Genomic DNA, 9,995 nt, shown 5'->3' on the forward strand with positions numbered 1-9,995 from the left:
AGGGCTTCTTCATCTCTTCATTCTCTCAGGATTCCCTGATTTGGCTTACAGCCACTGTTGTGTGTTTGTGTTTATGCCTCTTTAAAAAAAAAATAAAAAAATCCTTTCTTATAAAGGAACATCCTGTGGCCTGAATAACATGGTTACGCTGAGATTTATGGTGCAACTACTAGAGCTAAAATTCTCATTAATGTCCGGTCAACCAGTTAACCTGCTTGTTCTCCATTACCACCTTGACTAGACAAAGTCTAATTCCAGAACCACCATGCTATAATGAGAAAATCTGATGCATGAAAACAAACTGCAAAAGAGCTTTTATTGAAACTAAGCTACAAAAACTGAACTTACAAAAATTTAGAAAGATGCTTTAACACAAAATTGTGATTTACAGGTCAACGACACCAAAAACGTTTCCCAACCACCATGGCAAGGAGAAAATATGACAGATACTATTAATCCTAAACACCAGAAGAACTAAAAAGCATAATGTGGTAAAGTCTGTCAAATCTTGTGCTATTACTAGGGCTGGGACTATAAATCGATGCATCACTTGATTCTAAGATTTTCGAAATGCATTGCGATTCTCTCTCAAATCGATTCAAAACTTAGTTTTTAACAGCAGATGGCGCTCTAGGCTAGTTTTTAACTGCACACTCAAATGCTCACGAAGAAGAGTGCTTGTGCGTTCGGCAGAGTCTGAGAATGTACTTGCACCTCAGAATGCTTTTATGATGCAAGATTAATGTAAACAGCCCACTGCAAACACCCTTGTAATTCGCTTTAATCTTTTCGAACATTATGAATGATTATTTTATAGAATGTTCAAGTGGTGTGTATAAGGAATTGGAAACAAGCATAGTACGGCTGTTTCTAAAGCGCACAGTGCCATCTGCTGTTAAAAAACTAAGCTCTGAATCAATTCAAGATCTTCAGAAATGCATTTGGAAAATCTTACAATCGATACAGAATCAGTTTGCGATGCATCGATTTATTGTCCCAGACCTAGCTATTACTGTTTTGTGTAGCACCTTCCACTCTGCAGATCCTTCTGAAAGAGCCTAACAGGAGAAAAAAAAGTTTCTGATCATTTCAAACCTGATCTAAACAGCTTGGATGAGAAGGTGCTCGCTGCAGAGCAAATGGGTGGAGCTTACGTTAGCAAATGTACAACCACACCCTAATCCCTAACCCTACCCACAACTCTATCTCTCCAGCCCATTCGATGTCCAGAGAGGAGGAGCTGGCCATCATAGGCTCTGCAGTGAGTACCACTTGGCTTGGATGGCACATTAGCCTCTCCGCAATTGCCTACCCTACCTTTAAGTTAGTTGAGGTTTTATGTGCCTAAAACTGTGATAGTTTAGAGCAGTGGTGCAAAACTCATTTCCTGGAGGGCCACAGTCCTGCAGCGTTTAGCTTCAATAACAATTAAATGCACCTGATCCAGCTAATCAAAGTCCTTCAAAATTATCTGGAAACTACAGGTATGTGTTTTGGAGCATTGTTGAGCCTGCAGGACTCCAAAGGATGGTGGGCCTCCGAGAACTGAGTTTGATACCCCTGGTTTACAGGAATAAATAAATCATGCAAATTATGATGTTATGACCTCTTTAAATAACACAAATAAAGGCATGGCCTTGTGGACCAACGATGAGAATGTGATCAGGCCTTGAGTCACATGACACGGGTAGCAGCTCTGCACATTCACTGTTCAGTATAAGTAACAGTCAAGGGCCAACAAGCCACTGTGTTGTTGTGTAACTCTACACCGGCCGTTTGCACACTACTCTAGAAAAGATCAGAGGCCTCGTGACTGCGTCCACACTGATGCTAACCAACCATCACCCTCCCTTATATGACATCAGCACTCCACATCTCTCTCGCTCGCTCAAAACTATGAATGGTGGAAGTGTGTGTTTAAGAGGGAGGGATCAAGTGACTCACCTAAAACACACACACACCAGCATCGAGGTGGCAGTCGGCTTTACATCTATGACTCATGTTTACTTCACTTATTGCATGGAATTGGTCCTATTTCCATGCTGCAGTGTTAATATTTACCTAATGATAGAGGCACGTCTCCACACCCTCACAAAAAAATCCATGAGCTAAAGACACTGCACGCTTGCTCATATTTCCTGTTTGAATCATAGAGAGTTTGTGCATACACAATGTAACGCATTACTTTAAAATTTACAACAAAATATCGGAGTTACTTTTCAAATACGTAATGCAAGTTACTTTATTTTCCCATGTATCTGCATGCAGCATAACTGAAAGGTTAGTTTGAGCTGCGCCCTCTACTGTACAGGAGTGAATTTGCATTTCCTTCAGCCTGAGGCTTATGGTGCGTTCAAGTCACGTCGGAAAAATCGTATTTACGAGCCGAACGCACATGAACGCCACCACAACGTCGTAAATACGAGTGGGAAGTTCGGGATTTTTTTTAAGCCCCGAACTGTACGAGTTGGGGGTGTGTCAGTGCGAAACATGGCGGAATACCACAATGTTATAGGTATTTTGCAGCGACATTGTCCAGCTTTTATATTTACAACGAAGTAAGCTGATTGCCTGCACAAAATATGGTAGCATTATAACAATATAATATGTAATGATAAAGTTTACAGTGGCTTCATAAATTCGCTAAAAACATTTATAAACAAGCAAAAAACACCTGATGCACATTCTTTGCTCTTCATTTTCTATAAGTAGAAGTGCTTTTATGTGTAACTAATTAAGAGAAGGTACGATGCCATCTTACTCCGACAAAAAGTGACTTGAAAGTGACCTTTTAAATACTAACTTCCCAGGATTATTAATATCACTTTCGGAGTGAAGAGTCTTTACATTTGCCAAAAATATATGGGTTTTTTTTTTTTTTTTGGTTTTTTAAAAAATAAACAAGCCCAGCCCAATTGAGAAAAAAATAAGGCAAAAGTAATGTATTGCATTATTTTACATAAAACGTAACCAAGAAATGCAATTAGTTACTTTTTTTACTGAGTAACCCAATATTGTAATGGATTACTTTTAAAAGTAACTTTCCCCTACACAATCAAAAATACAACTACAAATGCTTGACTCTCCTCTGTTTTCTATTTATATTAACTATTCAAATTATATATTCATTATAAAATAATACAAAAGCATCTTGGTTTGCGTACTGAAAAACAAACATTCTATAAACGTGAAACCAGACCTTTCTAAACATGAAACAAGCAACTTATTTTCAAAAAATAGTGGTGACTGGTTGTAAATCATAAGACTAATCATGATTATTTTATTCTATTGACAGCCCTAGATACCATATTCTTTGTGAAAAGATTTAGATTTACACATCTAACTTTACTCTGACAGAAGGTAGGAGAAGATACAAAAGCTAATCATTTAATTTTGCAAGCAATGTTATGCTAGCCATGTTGTTACTAAAATGTCACAAATAATATTTCTCGCACACAGTATAAATGGACCTTTATACATTATATAGTTGGTTTTACATTATAAAGTGACAAAATCCCTCACAATTTTGTCAAAATATTTAAAGGTACAATATGTAATAATTTTGGCCGCTAGAGGTCGCTAGAAGCTTATTCAAAATAAAGGTGTAGCTTGATGACGTAGCGCGTAGCTTGAAAATGTTATAACGATACTCTGCGCGTTCGCTCAGCGACTGTTGTGAGACACTTGTTGCACACTGCAGTAAGATAGATCGATTTTAGAATATCATATTAAATGATGGATGGCTTGTGTTGATAAATGGCATGCAATTAATTTTAAAACGTATTGTATGATGGAGAAAATTATGTATTAGGGCAATTCCACGCAAAGGTCATCTTTACCATGAAAAAAAAAAGTTTTAACCAAAAGAACAAAACCCTTTTTAAATTGTCCATTTAGGTCTGTAATATACTGTATTAATGTGCTCTAACAGAAATTTTAAGAAAATTGCCTTGTTTATCCACAATATATGTGGTAAGCAACAATGCTTAAATTAAATTTTCAACCAACCATATTTCATGCTTTCAAAAAAGGGATCAAAGACCCCATTTTTTTAAACTTTATTTTAGCAGTAAGCATTGTGTAGAAAGATGGATACATGCCTGATAAATAAATACACTCATTTAGTCATAACAGCACTGCCTGATGAATTTATAAGAGCTAGAATAAAGAGGTCAGGACGCTTCAGTGCTCTGTCACGTCCGTAACGTTTTAAAGATTAAGTTTATTTCATATAACAATTATAAATGCAAATAACTCGAAACTTTATATGCAAAGCTAAATTATGTTTATGCTTATTAGGATCAACAATTCATTTCACTACGTTGCTCTGAACAACCATAATAAGCGTTACGGACGTGACCGTTACGGACGCTTCATATTAAATCCTATGAGTTTGCTTCTTTATATTGCTATCATCTGTTTCAGGCTTACCATATCAGAACATATCCAATAATCGCAATACTCTTTGTGCTTTGTTAGTTTTAATATGAAAAAGGTTTAACTTTCAAATTCAGTCGATTTTATAACAAAATTTAAACAATAGATGTCGCTCTTTAATAGCCTACGGCGCGTGACAGATTAGCTACTGCAGCGCCTGTAAGCGGCGGATCAGGTGCACATGAACCGATCTTCTCTTCCTCTTGCCAGAGAACGAAATATGAACATCAAAAGGTAGGCCTATATGAAACAGTACAACTTATAGAAGAGCATTGTGTCTCATAGGACACTTACCTCGGGAATTGGGATGTCGCGTTACCGGTTGGTTAAAAATGAATAGCCTAGCCTATATTGATCACAATCTGCGCGATCAAGCTGACAAAATGAAAATAATAAGATTGCAATAATTTTGACTTGAAATAAAGTTTGATCATTTTGACTCAAGACTCCGCTTTAAACTCTGAAAACTAGACGAAAAAAACCGTGTGGTCATTCATACACAAAACATAAAACTGACATGATTGCGATTGGCAATAGTGTCAATCGGTTCACCTGACTGTGGGGAAAACATGCGATTTTAAACTGCTTTATGATAAACATTAATATTTGTCAATGTATTTTAGCAAGCAGTTCTGTAAGAAGGAAAATCATGGTCTCTAAATTGATTCTTGAACAACGCACATGCTTGTCAACACGAGAAATAGGTCTAATCCATAACCTTTTGCACTACAGAGTATAACGTTACATTTGTATAAAGTTTAGTAAAAAGTTGATAAATTGTGGAGTCTTACCATACTGGTATCCCAGATTTCAGTATTTGGTGGTTTAAATGCTTGCTTGAGGTCTCTGTGAAAGTTTTAAAGCAGTTTTAAACCAGTCTTCTGTGCCGCTTTCAGACCGGTCACATCCGTAACGGAAAACTGTCACATCCGTAACGTTGTTTTTTCCTCATTAATGCGAACATGAAAAATGAAATAAAATTATTATTTTATGCTCTGTGGAGAGCCAACCCTTCTTCATTCAGTGGGCAGTATTACTTTTGGTTTGCGCAATGTAATTCACAGAATTCTTAAAAAATATGTTGTCACCCAAATCTTAGTGACTTTTTTTGTCACGTCCGTAACGCTGTATATTTCCCCTCATCTAAAATATAAAACAGTTGAATAGACTGACATTTTTCTAATGTCTGGACTCCTTTAGTAAGGGATTATGAATATATAAATAGACGGTTCAATATGTTACTATTAAATGCATTCTTTGAGCGTTTATATTTCAAGTTTTGACTCCAAATGTCACGTCCATAACGCTGGAATTGCCCATTACTGTTAATAAAAATAAAGCTGCATCTGATTATGCTATGTTAGCTACTTGACAAAATAGTGTTTTTCTCTGAGGCATGGTAAAGCATGGTACTCGCAAAAAAATCAAGAATTAGATTTAAACAATAAGACTAAACATGTTGAGCTATATAACAATCCGTTTCCTGTCTATAAATATATCAAAACAGATGTTCCCTTGTCTATTAAAACGTGTAATATATTAAAGCGTCCATGGTTTCTACAAAATAAAACCGGAAACCGAGGGTAACGCGGGTATGACGCGATTGACAGGCGACTCCTCACACGTCCCGGAGCCTTGGTTAAAACTGCAATTTTCTCACGATTTACAAATAGTTGGAAACATTTGGGATATTGTAAGTACTCAAGTGAACAAAATATATAACACTGGCCTAGTGGTTTTTGGATATTTTACTGCAAAAATATTACATATTGTACCTTTAAGAGTCCCCGGCATCAAAAAGTTTGACAACCCCTGCTGTTATTGAACCTTTTCCTCAGTTACAGTTGCTAAACATCCGCAAATGTCCCCGAGATCATATTTCTGACAAAATCCAACCGCTAAAGGAATATAATAGCACATCACTTTGCAGTTATCATCAAAACAACTTTAAATTCTCCATGGTTCACGAGTGAGTACGGTTTGTTAGTCAGTGGACAGCGCCGTCGTGCTGAAATCTCTGGCGCCGCAGCCTCAATGCTCGGGTCAAAACAACATTACATATTCACATCGATTAAACCGGAATAGTGTGCTATTGTACTATAAGCTGTCACGATGAAGTGTGCACTTGTATAAAGGCAAAATGGCGCATAATACAATCCCAGAGCTGAGAATGAAGCAGAGGCCTGATCTCCATATGACTAATAAGCACAAATGTGATTCTGACACACTCAGAACCACGGGCTCTATATGGCAAACGAATAACACACACAGGGATCATTCACACCTCATTCCTCCTCAACCCTTCAGCTCGAGATATATCTCCTTTTCACATATAGGATCCATAAAGCTCTTACTTCAACATGGACTGCTCCTTCTCCTCCTCTTTCTTCTGCCTGTCCATGACACCGAGGATGATCTTCCTCTCCTCCTCGGTGAGGTGGCTCAGGTCCGGCATCTCCGGCAGGACAGGCCCGCTGCGGAGCCCGGCTGGAGCAGACATCTTTACACGCCGATGCTGAAGAAGATCAATAACCAGACTTAATCCATGATGAATGTAAGGTCTATTTGATCAATCATCAGTGGATTTTGGTTGCTCAGGAATCAAAGCACCCACAGCAGCATCTCTGATGACCGTTATGATGTTTTACAACACTATAAAACAGGTTAAGTTATTACACAACTATTGAAATGATAACAATGCAAGCTCAAAGAATATATAAGGTGGATTTTACAGCATTAGATCAATCATTCTCTGAGCAACAGAATAATGGATACAGCTGGTCCTTTAAAGGCAATGGCTATTGAAATGAACGTAATCCTGTTTAAAATTCTCCTCTTCCTCAATAATAATAAAAAAAAAAAAAGAAAATGAATAAAGCAACGATGCAGTATGAATAAAATAGCAGATGTTATTCCAGATCTCAGTGAGGATGTGAAAGCGCCTCTTGCCTTTTATTTGGCCATCATCCTGTTCAATCCTGTCTAACCCATCGCTGTCATCGTCCTGGAAAAGTTCTTTTCCATCTCATAATAAATATTTGTTTCCCTTTTGAGTCCCTCTGCTCTGGTGCCTCGCTTTCCTCCAGGTTTGGTAATTCTTGAAGATATCTTAAATACACAAAAATGGATGCAGCGACAGAGAATCCCAATTGGAAGAGTGTGGGCGGAGCAAAGCCGCCCGGCTGGGAGGCGAATTTACCAATCGTGCTATGGCGAAGGGTTGCCGTTTAATATTCATGAGGCAGCGTTCGCTTTTGGAAGGAAACAACATGACGTCAGCACGGTCTATTTTGATATTTAAAAGCATCATTCGCCATTGGAACGGATGCACTTGACGTCAGCGTTACATAATTAATATTCAGTAGCCAAACCTTTTTTTCTTTTTTTTTCAATGCTAGGAAAATGGGTATTTGTAGATTTATAGCAAGTTTCCCATAATAAACAATAAACATTACAACTTTCCCTGACGTTTAATAATCCTTCTAGAATAACGTTAATAGAGCGTGATAAAAAAAAAAAAATTGTTTCATTTTCTAGTACACAAAATTGACAAGTGTGTAATACATTAAAATTAAATCTTCCAAAAAAATGTTTTCAACATTTCAATTCTGATAGTCAGGTACTAAAACCAGAACTCATCGTCAGCATGAACCAATGAATATTTAAGTGCTTGACCATTGGAAGGTCATGACGACACAACGTCAGTATGACCTAATGAATATTCATCTAAACCTTTGCCATAGTAGGACTTGCAATTTCATTGACAGCCAGTGGAAAATCATAGTGAAAAAACGGACTGGAACCTTCATTCGAGCAGGATCAGCAATAAATTCTAAAAATAACCTCAGAAGGGCCCCTTGCAGATTACATTCATAGACCAATAATTTGTGAATTTATTACACCCTTTATGGAATAATAATACGTCCTTTTAAGAGTTGATAATGCTCAATCACATTTTAAAGTGCAAAATAAAATATCTACTTCATTTCAATTTAGAGCCAAATAAAACACCTGCATTAAATATTAATGAGGTGATTTTTGATTCCATACGGGATTACAATACAAGGTTTTAATTAACCACATCAAAGCATGTCCATCAATATATCAAACATTACTACATTATGTAATGATAATGTCGTTACTACATTATGTATGCTTAGATCATTAGTCAAAAATTGATACGTCAGATGCTTAATGACTTCTTAATGAAAGCATTACCCAGGTCTTCATCCAACAGTTTCTGACTGTATATTTATTCCTTACTCTCCATTTCTCACTGGCTGCAAGAGTTTTAAATGAGAGTAGATTGAGATGATAGGATTATGGACTAAAAAGGTGAAGAGGATCTTTTATCCCATTAGAGCATTAAGTCTTTAAAAGGATGGGGAAAAACTGCACTGGTTAACATTAGCAAACAATTATACATCACACAAACACCATAAACACAGGTTTGCATTTAAAGGCTGAGTGTAAATTGAGAGATCCTTAAAAGGATCCTTGATTATGATTTCTTTTTTAACTTTAGTTAGTGTGTAATGTTTCCGTTTTAACATAAACATCATCTGCAAAGTTACGACGCTCAAAGTTCAATGCAAAGGGAGATATTCTTTTACAGAAAACACTTGACTACAGCAAAAGGGACTACAACGAGCTTCTTCCCGGGACGTAGACATCACAAAACCCAAAATTTACATAAACTCTGCACCTGAGAACATGCAACAAAGGGGGTGAGGCCATGTTGGGCTGCTTTAGAGAAGAGGAAGAGTTGGTGTAGTTAGTAGTGTTGTATTCATGCCGTCATTTTACGCCGGACTGCTTCACAAACGAGGGTCAATTCAACCCTCGATTTGCACAAAAGATTAACATGATGGCACATGCTAGATGAGTTGAATCAACTCCACAGCAGCTACATAAATTTATCCACTAAACATTCAGAAACGTCCAGTTTCATTCTAAAAGTTGTAACTTCTTCCTGAGTCTCTCCATCAGTGTCTGACTCCGGTTTGAACAATGTAAGAATGAACACAGTTACTGACAAACATAATTTTTGCTGCGTGAGATTCTCCAGCTTTGTTGTTGTTGAGCAACTGAAGCGCGAGCTGTTAAAGCTCCGCCCTCTTTTTGAAAGCCAGCCGGAAGCAGCAGCTCATTTGCATTTAAAGGGACACACACAAAAACGGCGTGTTTTTGCTCACACCCAAATAAGGGCAAATTTGACAAGCTATAATAAATGATCTGTGTTTGAGCTGAAACTTCACAGACACATTCTGAGGACACCAGAGACTTATTTACATGTGGTGAAAGGGGCATTATAGGTTCCCTTTAACAATAGGCTACCAATCTTAACTTAGCAATTATTGAAGTCCACCATAAGATTTCTGCTCCTTTCAAATGCAGCCCACTTAAGATCAGTAAGAACACCTACAAGGTAACCTTGCTCCATAGTAAATTTATGTTAATTAATTTACATACTGATAACAGTAGGTGGTGATCGAAACACATTTGCAACGTTCCTGTTCACATTCACACCAATGCAGAGGGTAAATTGAAAACATTAA

General features: G+C 37.3%; 1 protein-coding gene across 2 annotated transcripts in view; it reads right to left on the reverse strand.

The window, feature by feature from the left end:
- Positions 1-6,937, reverse strand: part of rims2a (regulating synaptic membrane exocytosis 2a) — a 236,105-nt gene extending 229,168 nt beyond the window's left edge. For both annotated transcript variants that reach the window (XM_067410743.1, XM_067410751.1), the window contains exon 1: positions 6,792-6,937. In XM_067410743.1, coding sequence (XP_067266844.1) covers positions 6,792-6,937 — 146 coding nt within the window. The remainder of the gene's footprint in view (positions 1-6,791) is intronic.
- Between the last annotated feature and the right edge of the window lie 3,058 nt (positions 6,938-9,995).

Source organism: Chanodichthys erythropterus, chromosome 2 (assembly GCF_024489055.1).
Source record: "Chanodichthys erythropterus isolate Z2021 chromosome 2, ASM2448905v1, whole genome shotgun sequence".
NCBI lineage: Eukaryota > Metazoa > Chordata > Actinopteri > Cypriniformes > Xenocyprididae > Chanodichthys > Chanodichthys erythropterus.